Source organism: Podarcis liolepis, assembly GCF_965112155.1.
Source record: "Podarcis liolepis genome assembly, chromosome: 2".
In the NCBI taxonomy this organism is placed as follows: Eukaryota; Metazoa; Chordata; class Lepidosauria; order Squamata; family Lacertidae; genus Podarcis; species Podarcis liolepis.
The window spans coordinates 122,158,887-122,178,782 of record NC_139555.1 but is presented as its reverse complement, the minus strand read 5'-3'; the positions used below and the strand labels follow the sequence as shown (position 1 = coordinate 122,178,782).

At 42.1% G+C, this 19,896-nt stretch overlaps 2 protein-coding genes across 2 annotated transcripts; both read left to right on the top strand.

Annotated features, from left to right (window-relative positions):
* The first annotated feature begins 2,464 nt into the window (after positions 1-2,464).
* LOC310701589 (vomeronasal type-2 receptor 26-like) lies at positions 2,465-10,674 on the top strand. The gene is made up of 6 exons (XM_083492720.1): positions 2,465-2,493; positions 5,468-5,738; positions 6,405-7,220; positions 8,082-8,309; positions 9,337-9,463; positions 10,185-10,674. Exons 2-6 carry the CDS (start codon positions 5,613-5,615, stop codon positions 10,382-10,384), a joined length of 1,497 nt encoding a protein of 498 aa, XP_083348846.1. The 5' UTR covers positions 2,465-2,493; positions 5,468-5,612; the 3' UTR covers positions 10,385-10,674.
* A 2,584-nt stretch (positions 10,675-13,258) lies between these two features.
* LOC310700965 (vomeronasal type-2 receptor 26-like) lies at positions 13,259-18,475 on the top strand (the record flags this gene model as incomplete). The annotated part of the gene is made up of 4 exons (XM_083490922.1): positions 13,259-13,588; positions 16,924-17,194; positions 17,931-18,406; positions 18,472-18,475. The coding sequence occupies exons 1-4, from the start codon at positions 13,512-13,514 to the stop codon at positions 18,473-18,475; spliced, it is 828 nt and encodes a 275-aa protein (XP_083347048.1). The 5' UTR covers positions 13,259-13,511.
* Between the last annotated feature and the right edge of the window lie 1,421 nt (positions 18,476-19,896).

The window sequence follows — 19,896 nt, the reverse complement described above, 5'->3', positions numbered from 1 at the left end:
TAACCTCTCTAGCAAGCCTGAGTTCATTCTGTGCTTTAGCTTTTCTGACTTTGTGTCTACACGTGCTGGCTATTTGTTTGAATTCCTCTTTGGTGGTTTCCCCCCTTTTCCATTTTTTGTACACATCCTTTTTTAATCTTAATTCATTTAAAAGTTCTTTAGATAGCCACCCTGGCTTCTTTAGGCATCTTCCATGTTTCCGTCTCATTGGTATTGCCTGACGTTGTGCTTTTACTATCTCCCTCTTAACAAACTCCCAGCCATCATGAACTCCCTTTCCTTTTAGTATTGCTGTCCATGGGATCTCACCCAGCACTTCCCTAAGTTTTATGAAGTCGGCTTTCTTAAAGTCAAGAAATTGAGTCCTAGTATGCTTGGCTGCTCCTTTCCGCTGTATAGTAAACTTCAGAAGAGCATGATCACTCGCGCCTAATGATCCTTCCACTTCTACCCCACTAACCAGGTCATCAACATTGGTTAGGACCAGATCTAAAATTGCTGTTCCTCTTGTTGCTTCTCCCACTTTCTGGACAATGAAGTTGTCTGCAAGGCCAGTGAGGAATCTGTTTGACCTTATGCTCTTGGCTGAGTTTGACGTCCAACAAATATCCGGGTAATTGAAGTCCCCCATTACTACTATCTCCCTTCCTTTTGCATGCTTGGCCATCTGTTCCAGGAAGGCATCATCTATGTCCTCCTTTTGGCTTGGGGATCTATAGTAAACTCCCACAATGAGGTCTCTGTTATTCTTCTCTCCCTTAATTTTGACCCAAATGCTCTCACTTTGGCTTTGAGGTTCTAAATCTTGGATCTCTTCACAGGTATACACATCCCTGACATATAACGCCACTCCTCCTCCTTTCTTGTCTGGTCTGTTTCTCTGAAATAGATTGTATCCCCCCATTATTACATTCCAATCGTGGGACTTATCCCACCAGGTTTAGACGACACTCCAGATTGTGATGGTCGGTGCACACCTCCACCTTGTGTGATGCCCCTTCCAGGAAGTGTCTCCACACTTCAAAGGCTTCATTGACTGCTAAAAGCTCCTTTTCCCAAATAGTGTCATTCTGTTCGGAAGGAATCAATTTTTGAGAGTGGAAGGCGCACAAGCCTAGGGTCCCCTCTTGGTCTTCCTGCAGCAGCACAGCACCAACCGATCTGTCATAGGCATCCGTTTCTACAACCAACAGGCTGTGGGGGTGTGCATGAGCTAGGTACACCTCTGAGGAGAACAAGATTTTGAGATGCTCAAACACCTGTTGCGCCTCAGCAGTCCACTGGAATGGCTTCTTGCCCCTCTTGCAATCCATGAGGGGGGTTGTGAGTTTCAAATAGGCTGGCATGAACTTGCGGTAATAGTTGAACCCTAAAAAACTCTGAAGGTTTTTCATTATCTTGAGCTCCTCCCATGAAACTACACTCTGCACCTTAGCAGGATCCATAAGCACCCCCTCAAGTGTGAAGTGGTACCCCAAGAAATCCTTGCAAATTCTTCATTTTGATGATTTATTGTGCTGGTTAATTGTTCTACATGTCATCTTCACAATAAATTTTGTTGTAAACACCATTGAAATGGTTCTTCTCAGTTATCAGTATTAGCTGGCTGCCCTATAGCTCCTGTTACGCCATCTGTCATGATTTATGACCTAACAGCCAATGAAAGTTAACTCGGGACAATCTGTCAGGATGCTATCAGCAGCTTCTGGCTGGTTGCCCGGGAAAGTATAAAGACAAGGAAAGGTTTCTTACCGTCCTTTTTTTATTTCAATATTTACAGAGAGGGGCTATAAAACCCAGCCTCTTAGATAATAGCCTTGTCCCAAGTGAATCTCCACCCTCGTCTCTCCCACTTCCTCATTCGTCACTACTATGGGTGCTGCTACGTGCCCTCTGTCTTTGAGCTCTTTGCTCTCCTACTTTCAAGTCTTGCCAGGTTTTAGGAGATGGAGGGTCCTGGATGCTTTCTAATGACTTCAACCAGCTGCCATTCCACCTTTTCATCATCTGCCACAAATACCCACAGCATTAAGCCTGGGTCTGACTGTTAACTGTCTCTCACTTTGCTGGGGTTTGAAGCTCATTCTGTCTGTGACATCATACACTGATGTCACAATGATACATCTGCATTCATCCATGGTAACGTCACTGGCCAATAAACTCCTGCAACTAGGTCACCAGCAGTCTGGCTCTCCAGCAAACCTAATGTTTTAGTTCATAGCCTGAGCATGAAGAAGAATATGGAGATCATCAGGGGGGTTGGGCTGAGTGTTTACCAGTGTGCGGACGATACACAACTATACCTCTCTTTTAAGTCGGAGCCAGTGAAGGGGGTGAAGGTCCTGTGTAGTATCTGGAGATGGTTGGAGGATGTATGGTGGCCAACAGATTGAGCTCCATCTGGTAGGCCATCTGAGACCCTACATACCCACAGACTGTCTTGCCAGAGTAGTGCATGCTCTAGTTATCTCCCACTTGGACTACTGCATTCCGGTAGGTAGCCATGTTGGTCTGAAGCAGCTGAAATAAATATTTTTTTTTAAATGTCCAGTAGTACCTTAGAGACCAACTAAGTTTGTTCTGGGTATAAGCTTTCGTGTGTTAAGTTGTGGGTGAACATATCAGACGACACAGCGATTCTTCAAACAGCTCTTGTTGTGGGTATTAAAATAGTTGTTGCTGTTTTGATTATAAAATATGCTTTTAGTTTTTAAAAAATCAATGAAAGCACAATGGTGCTGTTTCATTTATTTTACACCTCTAGTGGGTCTATAATCTGATTAGCTCTTAATGTGCTCCAGAAGCAGAAATACCATTGGGAAAGCTTCTCCTAGCATGCAAAGACAGTGTGAGGATGACCCACTAAACTGAATGGGAATTCTGAGTAGAGATGCTAGGATTGCACTGTTGGCATTACAGGAAACTTTTACCCATACACAGATTGACAGGCCCATCAGTGAGTTCTTACAAAAAGCAATTTCCCCAGTGGTTCAAAGAGCAATAGAACCTCAACAGCTGAAGGCCTCATTTGCAAGCAGTGAGAGTCACTTCAGAAGGTTCCACATCTTCAAGAATCTGCCCCAAACTCCACTAACACCTGCAGTAAAACACACTGTCCTTGAATGTATAATGGATTGTTACATACTGGACACCATAGATAACACTGATGTTAATAGCCTTCCTCAGCCCAACTATGTATGATTGAAATTCTTCCAGGGAAGGAGCAATCTTCAAGGTCTATAAGAGATTTCTCTCTCCTGACTCTTCCAACATTCAGCTTCATTGGAAGCCAAATTGAATTGAATCTCTAGTCGGCTGCTAATATACAGTGGTACCTCAGGTTAAGAACTTAATTCATTCTGGAGGTCCTTTCTTAACCTGAAACTGTTCTTAACCTGAGGTACCACTTTAGCTAATGGGGCCTCCTGCTGCCACTGCGCAATTTCTGTTCTCATCCTGAAGCAAAGTTCTTAACCCGAGGTACTATTTCTGGGTTAGCGGAGTCTGTAACCTGAAGCGTCTGTAATCCGAGGTACCACTGTATTACTAAGCCAAGGGCAGATATTATTGCTACTGTATAAAGCCAATTGACCACTCAGCACTAACTTCTAATATCTCATGTGAGTATCTCATGGCTTATCTCTGTGTTAGAGACCTCCATTGGATGCCAATGAATCTATAGTTCTGAGGCAGTGTGGTGTAGTGATCAGGGAGTTGGACAGGGGCCTAGGACACAAGGGTTTAAATTCCCGCTTAAAGTCCAAACTTCTAGTATTATTACTGGGAAGGAAGAAAACTTTTTCCTATCCATATTACCCACAGCATGCTTATAAACCTCTATCATGTCCCGCCTTGGTCCATCATAGCTATTCTATAGTTTCTTGGACTTTACTGGTCAATGTTTCCTCAAGTTTAGAAGAGCCCAGATTGAGAGTCCCATCTTTGAGTTCTCACAAACATGTTTTGCTCTGGCTCTGCAGCTGCCCATTGAGTCACACACCGATTCCAGGGAGTTGCAGAGGAGGTGGACCTTCTTAACCTTATAATTATCAAAATCATGGTGATTTGTTTATCTAGTCCAGGGATTTCCCCAACGATGGCCTTGGAGTCCACAAATCACATAAGCATCAGAATCACAGGCAGAATCAAATAACTTATTGTCACAAGCCTGCAAGAAGGACTGGGTCATAAATATCAGAAGCCGGACCTGGGAGATTTGAGGCAGGCAGTGCTCATTTCGGTGGGAGGTTTCCTTTTTCTACCTTTGCTTCTGAAGCTACTGTAGGAATCCAGCTGTGCTTCTAATGTTACTTCTTTCATAAGAGTGTACGACTCTTGCAGGCATAGTCAGGATGATATTTATGCTGCTGCTATTTGTGCTGCTTATGCCCTATGGAGCCAGTAGGATGCTGAAAGCAAAATGCCCATTGAACCTATATACGGAATCTGATCCGTTGAATTATTACAGGCCAGGAGACCACCTCATTAGTCAGGTCATATTTCCAGCATCTTATAGAACTTACCCATTCAACTTTTTCCGGCATCCGGAAAACACTGTTAAGACGTAAGTGACTTTATGTTACCCAGTCTGCATTCACATTTATTGCTGTTTTCCAGAGGCAGCATCTAATTTCTGCCCATCCCTAATTAAACTTTCTCTCTCCATTGCCCCCCTATTGCCTTTCGAATTAGATTTGGGGATTGAAAGTCAGCATTGAAGTACCCAGTGACCCCTTAATATCCTGCAAAAAGAGAGTTTAATTCTGAATCCTTTCCCTTTTTTCGGCTACAGTTTCCTTAATACAAGGGCAGCATCTAAAGCACAATTGATCATCTCATGTCCTTCTTCCTGGGAAGCTCTTTCTGAACTGCTCTATATAAAGATAACACATTAAAGGAAAATTTGGCTTTTTAATATATTTTGATGCAAAAAGGGTGTTTCTTCCTGGTCAATAATTATATGCCTTTGCAGAGCTTCCCTTGTTCCCAACAGAACTGTCTAACTTAAATTTCTCATTTGGTGTTGGGTGTATTTGGATTGCATCATGCTAATCTTACATTTGGGGATCGAAGAAAGTGTAAAAATCAGAATGTAAGCTGACCACCTCCTTCACTTCAGACTCGCTGGAACGCTCAAATCAGTATAGGAACCTTACTATGTGTTCCACCAGACATAGAAGTTAAGGTGAGTAACCCAAGATAGGGCATTTCTCTCTTTCATATCTTCTCATCCTGTAAATAGTTTTTCCCAACTTAAGGAACTCTAAATGAGTATTTCAATCTAATTCACCCCAGCTCAAGCTCTCCTAAATGCTACTCCTTTCTTTGTTGGTGGATCTGGGCAAGATTCTGCTCCTTCCTAGCTGCAGATTTTCCCGTTAGATATAACTTGTATAGAGCAAGGAGTTGTTTTCATTTAATGGAGAATGGAAGCTAAAACTATTATTTGTTTATTCATTTATTTCAGTTGGTCAGCAAAGGACACCTCACCCGTCCTGTCCATCTTGTTTGCAACCCAGGAGATCACCCGGTATCTTAAGCATTTAGCCAATGTCACCCTGGGCTATAGCATCTATGAGGCCGCTTTTGATGTCAGGACAACTGCTGATGCCATGCTAGACAATATTCCAAACTACAGCTGTGGAAAACAGAATAATGTGTTGGCTGTTTTTGAAGCAACTTCTTCTGAAATCCCCCACCTTATTTCAAGCATGTTGGGCATCTACAAAATGCCCCAGGTAGGAATCAGAAGGGAAGAGATCAATTGTGTTTCATTCCTCTTTGCTGTCTCTCCAACAGTGGTGAGGAACCCCTTCATGCCCCCAGAAGTTTCTAAACAAAGAGACCAGAGGGGGCGGGGAATCACATTTTAAGAATGTGAAAAGCAATTTAGAAAACCCTCAGCCTCTTTCTGTCTCCTTCCCCAGACTGTCAATTGGAAGATGTAGTTGACAGTAGCCCCTGGCTGCTAAGGAGTTCTTGTTTCTCAGGAAGACCAGTGGCTGTCTGGCAGCTAAATGAACACAGAGGTTTAAGTACTTGCACTCCTCCAGACTGAGTATATGATGGAAGCGAGAGTACCACTAAACATATTTTTTAGAAAAAAAGCATTGCTGTTTAGCATCTGCCTCTCATTCTTTGCATTGTGACTCTAGGAAGAGGTTGATGTGCCATGACCCCTGAGGGCCCCAGATGCCCTGGTCTGTCTCAGTGTCCATTGGAGCCACTTCCTTCTCTGTAAGCTCCAGGTCCTCCACTGAACAGGATTCCTCCATCAGAGGCATGGCATGCATCCCATAAGCCTCTGGTTAGCTACTGTGAGAAGATGGGCCTTTGGCCTGATCATGCAATGAGGCCTTCCTTGTGTATTCCTGAAACCCTGACACCAATCCTTTTCTTACTAGATCAGTTTTGGCTCAGCTGCTCATGATCTGAATGACAAAACCCAGTTCCCTTTTATCTACCGGATAGTCCCCAAAGAAGAAACACAGTACATGGGGATTGTCAAGTTGTTGCTCCATTTCGGGTGGATGTGGATCGGTCTCTTTGTTCCAGACAATGACAATGGAGAAAGGTTCCTAAGAGCCTTCACCCTTCTGCTGATCCGGAGTGAGATTTGTGTTGCTTTCTTGGAAAAAATTAATCTTCTGGAACTCTCATACTTGCATTTTAATGTATCTGCCTTGAGACAAGTCAAGGTGTTTGTTTATTATGGGGACTCTGAGCACAGAATTTATCCAATCATGATGTTGCAAAGAATTAATGAAGTGAGGAAATCTCAGGGGATAGTCTGGATCACAACAGATCTTCTGGACATTGATGAGATGTTGTTTGGTGGCACAGATTACTTCCAGCCTGCCCAAGGTTCTTTGTCCTTTGTAATGAATACCGAAAAACGGACAGAACATGGCTACTGTACTCGACTTTCATTTGAAGCTAGAGCTGCAGCTGCAGAGTTTTGGTCAAGAGCATTCAGTTGTACATGTTCAAACACAGTACTGTCCGTGGAGGGTTGGACAAGATGCACAGAAAAGGAACCACTGGAAACTTTGTCCCAGGAGGAGATGGGGGCAATCTGGTCTCAAGACCGCTACAGAACTTACTATGGCGTCCAGTTTGTGGCCCAAGCCTTGAATGTCGCATATTCATCCAGATCCAAATGGAGGTTAATGGCGAGTGGAGGAAACAGATTGGAACTTCAAAGGTTGCAGCCATGGCAGGTCTGTCCTCTCTGCTTTTTTGCAAATACCCTCTGGAATGCGTTTCAGATTGTATATTCTTTGTAGTTTACCTCATTGTTATTGTTAAATATGTTTCGGTTTCCTACGCCTTATCTTTAGTAGGACATGTTAATAAGTTTTTCTTTTTAATTGTTCATCTATTTTTGTGGTTCTAATATACTTTGAAATAGATAATTTTTAAAAAATGGATAATTTGGGAAAGTTAGGGGGAAATCTTTCAAAGCACAAAATAAGCTATGAAAAATTGTTAAGCTTAATTAATTAATTACTATATTTAGTTCATAACATTTATATATTGCTTGACTCTTGAAGAAACCCTCAAAGCACTTTACAAAAACGTTAAAATAAAATAAAAATCACTAAAGAAAAGCCTTATTTAAAACACAGAATGTTGAAAACACAATAGGATCGGTTAAAGCCAGTTAAAAGGCTTGTTGCCAAATGCTTGCTAGGATGTGTCCTCTATTTGCGTTTATTTGAGCCATATTTCCTGTGAATTTATAACCTGATAAAGGACCAGTTGTAATGACCAAAAGGTTGTTATCTTTAGCTGACACGAGGCCTCAGTGTCCTTGATTTAGGACCATTCTCTCAAAACTGGTAAGATGTCTGGAACCTTACTCAATTATCCAAGAAAAACAAGACTACGCCCCACAAAATATCCAACGTCATTGGATATAAGCTTTGCTCAATCATATACCCAGAAATATCCTGCAGTTATTTTGTTTAAACATAATTTACTCCATAATCTCTTATGGAGTTTGCACACAAGCCTGCTGTTTTCTCACACAATCCAGATATCATGTTTTCTAAATGCTGGTGTTTTCTCTGCCAATCTAGCTTCATACTTTCTTGAAAGAAATTTGGATTTCGAATTCATCCATAGGAGGGATGTATTCTGATCAGAATGGGGAGCTGACTGCCAACTTTGATATCGTGAACTGGGTTGTGTTTCCCAATAGATCTCAGAGCAGAAAGAAAGTTGGGAGCATCGAGGGACAGGCATCCTCCAGCATAAAATTCTCCATTACACCGGAAGGCATTGTGTGGCCTGGGAACTTCAGCAAGGTCATTGCATTCATTCATTTATCTGTTTACTTGTTGCACTTATATCCCTCCTTTTCTCTATGGAGCTTCATGGCTACCTGGGAATTGAACCTTAGTCTCCTGGGTTCCCTCCCAACTCTCTGACCACTATGGCACAACTGGCTCTGGTTCCCTTGCTGTGACATCTGTTAAGTTCTGATAATATGCTGATAGGGGCCATTTTCAGTTTAACCCTAAGTGGGCGTTGTGCAGAGTGAGACCCACTCCTGGTTGTGTACACAGCTGCTGTTTTCCCTCTCTGTTTTTCCCTTTCTGTTTTGCATAGCAAATCAGATGGAGTAGGGCAAAGAGTGGAGAGGCTGCTCTTACACTTGCATTTTCATCTATCCCTCTGAGTGGATGAACAAGGACATCAATGGGCCAAAATTGGCAGTGTGGCCCTAGGTGCCATGTGGGCTTCATCAGCTGCCCAATAATGGTGACTGCTTATAAAAGCACAACAATACGCACCATAGTGTATGGCTGCCATTCCTCCGGGATGTCTTGGACACATCTGGGAATTGGCTGCCGAAATGGCACCCAGACACAGCTTTTTGCTGAAACAGCAACATGTCCTGGAAAACCCAAACGTATGGCAAGCAGAGTGATCTTTTAAAAAATGATTGAAAATTCAAAGAAAAGCCCAAAACATTTACAAAGGGGGAAAATAAAGCTCAACAACTTTGTCCAGAATATGGCAACCTTTTCCCAGTGACAAAAAAGAACAATAAATCTCAAATGCAGTTTAAAAGGCCATAGTTTGTTTAATCCTTTGTGTTCAACAACATTTGCGTTCAACAATTAAAAATGAAACTTTATCTCAGAAAGAAAATGATCTCCACAGTTCTACCAAATCTGGAAGAGTCTCACTCCCATTTTAAAGCTTTCTAACCTGGTCTCAGTATTCTAAAAATGATATTTATTTGAGCATTTTTTTCAGTCAGGGCCTTCAGATGATGTCTGTAATTTATGCTGATATCCTTTTGGTGCTCTTTCTCCTTCTTTTTAGGTCGTGCCTCGTTCAAGATGCACCGAAAGCTGTCGCCCTGGATACGCCAGAGTAGCTAAAGAAGGAGAGCCCGTTTGCTGCTATGATTGTCCTCCTTGTGCGGAAGGGACAATCTCCGTTCAGGAAGGTGGGTGACTCCAGAAGAAAGGGAGAGGCAAGATTTCAGGGGGTTCCAGGGATCACCCAGGATTCGTGCTCTTTTGGAAAATTGAAGACTCAGGGGAGACTGCTGTAGCTTTAAGAAACATGATTTATTTGCATATTTACACCTTCAGTCTGCATGGAAGAAGTCCAGATCTTAGCACATGATCAAGGGGGACTTGTTTACCATAGCAGCTTCCAGGTGGAAAAGTCAAAATTGGAGACAGAACTGTTGGATCCTAAAACAAAGATACTGTCTAGAATGTATAACTTGCTGTTGAAATGGAATTCTCATGAGGAAACAGCAAAACCGGCTATGAACAAATGGGCACAAGACCTTGGATATAACATTATGCCAGCTGACTGGGAACAGTTATGTACCACAGGTATGAAATTTACGGCATGTAATGCCCTAAGAGAGAATATTATGAAAATGATGTACAGGTGGTACATGACACCAGTCAAGCTTGCAAAAATTTATCATTTCCCCGATAATAAATGTTGGAAATGCAAAGAGACTGAAGGTACATTCTTTCACCTTCAGTGGACATGCCCAAGGATTAAGGCTTTCTGGGAGACGATATATAATGAAATGAAAAGGGTATTTAAATATACCTTCCTGAAGAAACCAGAGGCCTTTCTCCTGGGCTTAGTCGGCCAATTGGTGCCAAAGAAGGATAGAACCTTTTTTATGTATGCAACAACAGCAGCAAGAATACTCATCGCAAAGTATTGGAAGACACAAGATCTACCCACCCTGGAAGAGTGGCAGATGAAGGTGATGGACTACATGGAACTGGAGGAAATGACTGGCAGAATCCGAGACCAGGGAAAAGAGTCGGTGGAAGAAGATTGGAAGAAATTTAAAGACTACTTACAGAAATATTGTAAAATTAATGAATGTTAAAATGATGTTGAATTGAACCTAAATGGTATTTGGTAACAAAAGCATTATGAATAGGTTTAAGTGATCTGTTAAAGAAGAAACTATGAAAAATAGATAATGTTGCAATATGAGGTTAAGATAAGTGAAAAAAGGGAATAATTTGTTGAATAGAATTCTGGATTGGGAATACAAAAGAGGGAGGTGTGAGGAAGTCCAAGAAACATGTGAATGGAATTAAGTTATGGAACGTATGATGTTTTCTTTTCTTTTCTTTTTTTCTCTCTCTTTGTTTTTTTGCTTTATGCTGTTTATTCTCTGTCTCTATGTTATTCTGTTTATCTTATGTAAAACTTTAATAAATATATATTTAAACAAAATGGGCACCTCCTGGTTCTCTACCTTTTTCTTCCCAGCACACCTTGCTAAAGACTGTATTTTCCTGACACCTCAAACGCACACCCCATCACCATGGCAACCTCTGTCAGAAAACAAACAGGTATGGATGTAAGAATTTTGTTAGTAATTCTGAAGTCCTTCTTCTTCTCTTCAGATGCAAAGATTTGCACCAGATGCCCAGAAGATCATCATGCAAATCAAGCAAGAGACAAATGTGTCCCCAAGACTATAACATTTCTCACTTATGAAGAACCCTTGGGGATTGTGCTGGTTTCCTTTGCCCTCTTCTTGGCCTTAACCACTAATGTTGTCCTAGGAATCTTCATTAAATACAAGGAAACTCCCATAGTCAAAGCTAACAATCGGGACTTATCCTATATCCTCCTCAGCTCCCTCCTGCTTTCCTTTTTGTCCTCCTTCCTGTTCATCGGCCGGCCAAGAAGAGCAACCTGTCTTCTCCGACAAACAGCCTTCAGCATCATCTTCTCAGTTGCTGTCTCTTCTGTTTTGGCAAAAACCATCACTGTGGTGCTGGCCTTCCTGGCCACAAAGCCAGGGAACAAGGTGAGGAGATGGCTGGGGAAGAGTCTGGCCAACTCCATTGTCCTTTCCTGTTCCAGTATGCAGGTTGTCATCTGCACCATCTGGCTGGGAATCTCCCCACCCTTCCCAGACTCCGACATGCACTCCCAAGCTAGAGAGATCATCCTTCTATGCAATGAGGGATCTGTTGCCATGTTATACACTGTCCTTGGCTACATGGGCTTCCTGGCTGCCATCTGCTTCACTGTGGCTTTCCTAGCCAGAAAGCTTCCAGGGCCCTTCAATGAAGCCAAGCTGATCACCTTCAGCATGCTAGTCTTCTGCAGTGTTTGGGTGTCTTTTGTTCCCACCTACCTGAGCACAAAAGGGAAGTTCATGGTAGCTGTGCAGGTCTTCTCTATGTTGGCCTCCAGTGCTGGGCTTCTGGGCTGCATCTTCCTTCCCAAGTGCTACATTATCATCCTCAGGCCTGATCTGAACACAAAGGCACATCTAACTACAAAATGTGAAGATGGTAATTTCTAATTCTTAGCTTCTTTGAAGATTATTGGCTTCCCATAAAATACAATGTTGTTAACGTGGACCAAACACTGCTGTCAGGATGCTGTTAATTTACAGCTGGTTGCCCAGGAAAGTATAGAGACTTTGGTCATCTTCATCTTCCTTTAACACCACAGCACCAACCGCTCTGTCAAAGGCGTCTGTTTATTTGACCAACACCCTGTGGGGGTCTGCATGAGCTAGGTACACCTCTGAGGAGAACAAGGTTTTGAGATGCTCAAATGCCTGATGCACCTCAGCTGTCAACTGGAATGGCTTCTTGCCCTACAAGCAATCCGTGAGGGGTGTAGTGAATCTCAAATAGGCTGATATGAACTTGCGGAAATATTTGGCCAATGCTAAAAACCTCTGCAGGTCTTTCTTTGTCTTGGGCTCCTGCCGCGAAACTACGCTCTGCACCTTAGCAGGATCCATATGCACCCCCTCAAGTGTGAAGTGGTACCCCAAGAAATCCTTGAAATTCTGCAAATTTTTTTGATTTATTGTGCTGGTTAATTGTTCTATATGTGATCTTAACAATAAATTTTGTTGTAAAAGCCATTGAAATGGTTCTTCTCGGTTATCAGTGTTGGCTGGCTGCCCCGTGGCTCCTGCTATGCCATCTGTCATGATTTATGACCTAACCGCTGATTAAAGTTGACTCGGGACAATTTGTCAGGATGCTGTCAGCAGCTTCTGTGTGGTTGCCCAGGAAAGCATAAAGAAAAGGAAAGGTTTCTTACCGTCCTTTTTTATTTCAATTTTTACAGAGAGAGGCTAAAGAACTCAGCCTCTTAGATAATGGCGTAGTCCCAAGTGACTTTCCACCCTTGTCTCTCCCACATCCTCATTCGTCACTTCTACGGGTGCTGCTACGTGCCCTCTGTGAAAGGAAGTGGTAATGAATGATGAAAGTGAATGTATAATAAGGATGGAGCGGCCCTAAAGTCCTATCTGTTTTATAATCTGATGGACTTGTTACTGAAGATGTCCATTTCACTGACCTGCACTTGTGTAAATCCATATTGTCTTTAAATGTTGAATTGTGGTTCAAAGAGCAATAGAACCTCAACAGCTGAAAACCTCATTTGCAATTAATGAGAGTCACTTCAGAAGGTTCCACTTCTTCAAGAATCTGCCCCAAACTCAAGTAGCCCTAATCCAGAATAGGGCTGAATTAAGCATTAAGCAAAATAAGCACGTGCTCAGGGCCTCCAGGGAAGGGGGGCACCTCAGAAATTTTTCATTGCTGGATTTACCCTGATCTATAAATGTTATTTTCCACCTTACTGTAGGTTCTGCTTCATTTTGAAAAATCAATCTTTATTTTACAGTTTATTAGTGTTTATTTCCTGAATTAGATACACATGGGGGCACCAAGATCTTTTAAGAGCTTGATCTGGCTGTAACCTTTGGTAAAAGATACCATAGCCCCCATGTTTTACCTTCTCATCATCTGCCACGAATACCCACAGCATTAAGCCTGGGTCTGACTGTTAACTGTCTCTCACTTTACTGGTGTTTGAAGCTCATTCTGTCTGTGACATCATACACTGATGTCACAATGATACATCTGCATTCATCCATGGTAACATCACTGGCCAACGTCACTCCTGCAACTAGGTCACCAGCAGCCTGGCTCTCCAGCAAGCTTAATGTATAGCTGAGCATGAAGAAGAATATGGAGATCATCAGGTGGTTTGGGCTGAGTATTCATCAGTTTGAGGAACCAGTTAAGGTTAATGTGTGAGTATCTGGAGGTGGCTGGATGGTGGATGGTGGCTAACAGACTGAAGTTGAATCCTGACAAGACAGAGGTACTGTTTTTGGGAGATGGGGGCGGGCATGGGGGACCCCCTGATCTTGAATGGTCTTGAATGGGGCAACTGTGCCCCTGAAGGACCAGGTGCGCAGGTGAGTCATTTTGGACTCACAGGTGTCCATGGAAGCACAGGTTAACTCTGTCTACCAGCTCCATATGGTATGCCAGCTGTGACCCTACCTGTCCACAAACTGTCTCACCAGAATGGTGCATGCTTTGGTTATCTCCACCAGGTCCATATAACAGTGATTCTAAAGGAACTTCACTGGCTCCCAGTATGTTTCCGAGCACAATTCAAAGTGTTGGTCCTGACCTTTAAAGCCCTAATTAAGATCATCGCACCCAGAAGTCCAGACACGGGAAGTCACCTAAATATGTTTCTGGCCAATAAACGTCACTGGCCAATAAACTCCTGCAACTAGGTCACCAGGTCCTGTGTGAGTAACTAGGTCCTGTGAGTATCTGGAGATGGTTGAAGGCTGTATGGTGGCCAATGGATTGAGCTGCATCTGGTAAGCCATCTGAGACCCTACATACCCACAGACTATCTCGCCAGAGTAGTGCATGCTCTAGTTATCTCCCACTTGGACTACTGCATTCAGGTAGGTAGCCATGTTGGTCTGAAACAGATGAAATAAATAAAAATAATTTTAAAAAAATGTCCAGTAGCACCTTACAGACCAACTAAATTTGTTCTGGGTATATGTGTTAAGTTGTGGGTGAACATATCAGACGACACAGCAATTCTTCAAACAGCTCTTGTTGTGGGTACGGTATAAATATTAAAATAGTTGTTGCTGTTTTGATTATAAAAATATGCTTTTAGTTGTCTCATGAATCCGAACTTCTATTACCTCATGTGAGTATCTCATGGCTTATCTCAATGTTAGAGATCTCCATTGGATGCCAATGAATCTATAGTTCTGAGACAGTGTGGTGTAGTGATCAGAGAGTTGGACAGGGGCCTAGGAAACAAGGGTTTATATTCCCACTTAAAGTCCAAACTTCTAGTATTACTACTGGGAAGGAGGAAAACTTTTCCTATCCATATTATCCACACCATGCAGGACTTTATACACCTTTATCATGTCCTGTCTTCCTGGTCTTGGTCCATCATAGCTATTCTATAGTTTCCTGGACTTTACTGAAGTTAATGTTTCCTCAAGTTTAGCAGGGCCCGGATTGAGAGTCACATCTTTGAGTTCTCACAAACACGTTTTGCTTTGGATATTCTCTAGTTTCTTTCCTTCCTTCTTTCTTTCTTTCTTTCTTTCTTTCTTTCTTTCTTACAGTTCATCACACTGATTCCGAATCTTCCCCGTCAACGTGGCCATCTGTACATACTCCACCATCTTGACCTGCCAATCTTCCAGTGTTGGGAGTTCCTGCTGCTTCCATTTCTGAGCCAGAAGTGTTCTTGCAGTCGTTGTGGCATACATAAACATGTTTACCTCTCTTTTATGTATTTCTTCACCAATTAAACCTAATAAAAATGCCTCTGTTTTTTTATTGAACTTATATTTCAAAACCTTTTTTAACTCATATATTATATCCCAGAAGGCTTTCACTTTGGAGCAAGTCCACCACATATGGCGGAAATTCTTCTCCTTACACTTCCAACAATTTTTGTCTTGATTAATATAGATTTTAGCAAGTTTGGCAGGTGTGACATACCATCGGTACATCATCTTAAATACATTTTCTTTGAGTGACACATATGCTGTAAATTTGATTTAGTCCACAGTTTTTCCCACCTTTCAAAATCAATAGTGTGACCCAGATCCTGGACCCAACTAATCATAACATTAGCTATTCTATAGTTTCTTGGACTTTACTAAAGTTAATGTTTCCTCAGGTTTAGCAGGGCCCAGATTGAGAGTCCCATCTTTGAGTTCTCACAAACATGTTTTGCTCTGGCTCTGCAGCTGCCCATTGAGTCACTCACCGATTCCAGGGAGTTGCAGAGGAGGTGGACCTTCTTAACCCTATAATTATCAAAATCATGGTGATTTGTTTATCTAGTCCAGGGATTTCCCCAACTATGGTCTTGGAGTCCACAAATAACAAAACATCAGAATCACAGGCAGCATCAGATAACTTATTGTCACAAGCCTGAATGAAGAACTGGGTCATAAATATCAGAAGCCCGGCCTGAGAGATTTGGGGCTGGCAGGGCTTGTTTCTGTGGGAGGTTTCCTTTTTCTACCTTTGCTTCTGAAGCTACTGTAGGAGTCCAGCTGTGCTTCTAATGTCACTGCTGTCACAAGAGTGTATGATTCTTGCAGGCATAGCCAGGATGATATTTCTGCTGCTGCTGTTTCTGCTGCTAATGCCCCATGGAGCCAGTAGGATGCTTAAAGCTAAATGCCCATTGAACCGAAATATAGGAACTGATCCGTTGAATTATTACAGGCCAGGAGACCACCTCATTAGTCAGGTTATATTTCCAAAAGCTTTTAGAACTTACCCAATCAACTTTTCACTTCATCCCAAAAACACTGTTATGACATAAGTGTCTTTATGTTACCCAGTCTGCATTCACATTTATTGCTGTTTTCCAGAGGCAGCATCTAGTTTCTGGCCATGCCCCTTGGTATCCTGCAAACAAAAAGGTTGTTTCAGAACCCTTTCCCTATTTTGGGCTTCAGTTTCATTAATGCAGCTAAAGCATAGTTGATCATCTCATGTCTCATGAAAAAGGGTGCTTCTTCCTAGTCAAGTATTAACAGCTTTGACAGCTTCCTCTATTCCTTTATTCCCAACAAACTGTCTAAATTAAATGTCCCTGGTGTGTTGGGTGTATGTGGATTACAACGTATCTTAAATAAGTTCTTAATCCACGGTGCAATCTTACATTTGTGGGTCAAAGAATGTGTAAAAATTGGAATGTAAGGATACCACCACCTTCCCTTCAGACTCGCGGGAATGCTCAAATCAGTATAGGAACCTTACTAGGTGTTCCACGAGACTCAGAAGTTAAGGTGGGTAGACCAAGAGAGGGCATTTCTCTCTTTCATATCTTCTCATCCTGTAAATAGTTCTTGCCAACTTAAGGAACTCTAAATTGCAATCTAATTCACCCCAGCTCAAGCTCTCCTAAATGCTACTCCTTTCTTTGTTGGTGGATCTGGGCAAGATTCTGCTCCTTCCTAGCTGCAGATTTTCCCGTTAGATATAACTTGTATAGAACAAGGAGTTGTTTTCATTTAATGGAGAATGGAAGGCTAAAATGATTTTTTGTGTATTCATTTATTTGCAGTTGGTCAGCAGAGGATATCTCACCAGTCCTCTCCATCTTGTTTGCAACCCAGGAGATCACCCGGCATCTTAAGCATTTAGCCAATGTCACCCTGGGCTATAGCATCTATGAGGCCGCTTTTGATGTCAGGACAACTGCCGATGCCATGCTAGACAGTATTCCAAACTACAGCTGTGGAAGACAGAATAACGTGTTGGCTGTTTTTGAAGCAACTTCTTCTGAAATCCCCAGCCAGATTTCAAGCATGTTAGGCATCTACAAAATGCCCCAGGTAGGAATTGGAAGGGAAGAGATCTATTGTGTTTAATTCCTCTCTGCTGTCTCTCTAGCAGTGGTCAGGAACCCCTTCATGCCCCAAGAAGTTTCTAAACTGCAAAGCCAACTATCTGGCCATTAGCCATGCTTGTACAGACTGATGGAAGTTGTACTTCAGCAATGTCCTAAGGGCCAAATTTTCCAGGGAACACAAAAGAGTAGCACGCAAAAAGAAAGACCAAAGGGGGGTGGAAATCACATTGCAATAAAGTGGAAAGTGAGTTAGAAAACCCTCAGCCACTTCCTATCTCCCTCTCCGGTTTGTCAATAGGAAGATGTGGTTGAAAGTACCCCTGGCCCCTAAAGGGTTCTTGTTTCTCAGGAAGACCAGTGGATGTCTGACAGCTAACTGAACACAGAAGTTTAAGTACTTGCACTCCTCCAAACTGTGCAGCTGCTTACCTTCTGCCTCTCATTCTGTGTAGTGCCCCATTGTGACTCTAGGAAGACTTTGGGGTGTCATGACCCCACAAGACCCAGATGCCCTGTTCTGCCCCAGTGTCCATTGGAGCCACTTCCTTCTCTGTAAACTCCAGGTCCTCTTCTGAACAGGATTCCACCATCAGAGGCATGGCATGCATCCCATAAGCCTCTGGTTCGCTACTGTGAAGAGATGGCCCTTTGGCCTGATCATGCAATGAGGCCTTTCTTGTGTATTCCTGAAAACATGACACCAATCCTTTTCTTGCTAGATCAGTTTTGGCTCTGCTGCTCAGGATCTGAATGACAAAACCCAGTTCCCTTTTGTCTACCGGATGGTCCCCAAAGAAGAAACCCAGCACATGGGGATTATCAAGTTGTTGCTACATTTTGGGTGGACGTGGATCGGTCTCTTTGTTCCAGACAATGACAATGGAGAAAGGTTCCTAAGAGCCTTCACCCTTCTGATGATCCGCAGTGGGATCTGTGTTGCTTTCTTGGAAAAAATTCATATTTCGACCCTGGGACAAATGTCATCCTTACATTGTAAACCATCTGATTTGAGACAAGTCAAGGTGTTTGTTTATTATGGGGACTCTGAGCACAGAATTTATCCAATTGTGATGTTACAAAGACTTCATGAAGTGAGGAAATCTGAGGGGATAGTCTGGATCACAACAGATCTTCTGGACATTGATGAGATGTTGTTTGGTGGCACAGATTACTTCGAGCCTGCCCAAGGTTCTTTGTCCTTTGTGATGAATACCAAAAAACGGACAGAACATGGCTACTATACTCCACTTTCATTTAAAGCTAGAGCTGCAGCTGCACAGTTTTGGTCAAGAGCATTCAGTTGTACATGTTCAAACAGTGTGCTATCCGTGGAGGGTTGGACAAGATGCACAGAAAAGGAACCACTGGAAGCATTGTCCCAGAAAGAGATGGGGGAAATCTGGTCTCAAGACCGCTACAGAACTTACTATGGCGTCCAGTTTGTGGCCCAGGCCTTAAATGTTGCATATTCATCCAGATCCAAATGGATGTTAATGGCGAGTGGAGGAGACAGATTGGAACTTCAAAGGTTGCAGCCATGGCAGGTCTGTCCTCTCCCCCTTTTTTGTAAATACCTTCTGGAATCCATTTCAGATTTTATATTCTTTGTAGTTTACCTCATTGTTATTGTTAAATATGTTTAGGTTTCCTATGCCCTGTCTTTAGTAGGACATGTTAATAAGTTTTTTTTAATCGTTCATCTATTTTTGTGGTTCTAATATACTTTGAAAATTGATTAAAATAATTTTTTTAATAGATAATTTGGGAAAGGTAGGGGGAATCTTTCAAAGCACAAAATAAGCTATGAAAAATTGTTAAGGAGCGTTCTCTTGCATAATTAATTAATTAGTTGATTAATTACTATATTTAGCTCATAACATTTATATACAGTATTACTTGACTCCTGAAAAAAACCTCAAACCACTTTACAAAAAAGTTAAAATGAAAAGAAATTCACTAAAGAAAACCCTTATTTAAAACACAGAAAGTTGAAATCACAATAGGATCGGTTAAAGCCAATTAAAAGCCTTGTTAGTTGCCAAGTGCTTGCTAGGATGTGTCCTCTATTTGTGTTTATTTGAGTCACATTTCCTGTGAATTTATAACCTGATAAAAGACCAGTTGTAATGACCAAAAGGTTGTTATCTTTAGCTGGCACAAGGCCTCAGTGTCCTTGATTTAGGACCATTCTCTCAAAACTGGTAAGATGTCTGGAACCTTACTCAATTATCTAAGAAAAACAAGACTACGCCCCACAAAATATCCAAAGTCATGAAAAGCTTTGCTCAATCATATACCCAGAAATATCCTGCAATTATTTTGTTTAAACATAATTTACTCTCATCTCTTATGGAGTTTGCACACAAGCCTTCTGTTTTCTCACAAAATCCGGATATCATGTTTTCTAAAGCTCGTGTTTTCTCTGCCATTCTAGCTTCACACTTTCTTGAAAGAAATTTGGCTTTCCAATTCATCCATAGGAGGGATGTATTCTGATCAGAATGGGGAGCTGACTGCCAACTTTGATATCGTGAACTGGGTCGTATTTCCCAATAGATCTCAGAGCAGAAAGAAAGTTGGGAGCATCGAGGGACAGGCATCCTCTGACATAAAATTCTCCATTAAACCAGAAGCCATTATGTGGCCTGGGAAATTCAGCAAGGTCATTGAATTCATTCATTTATC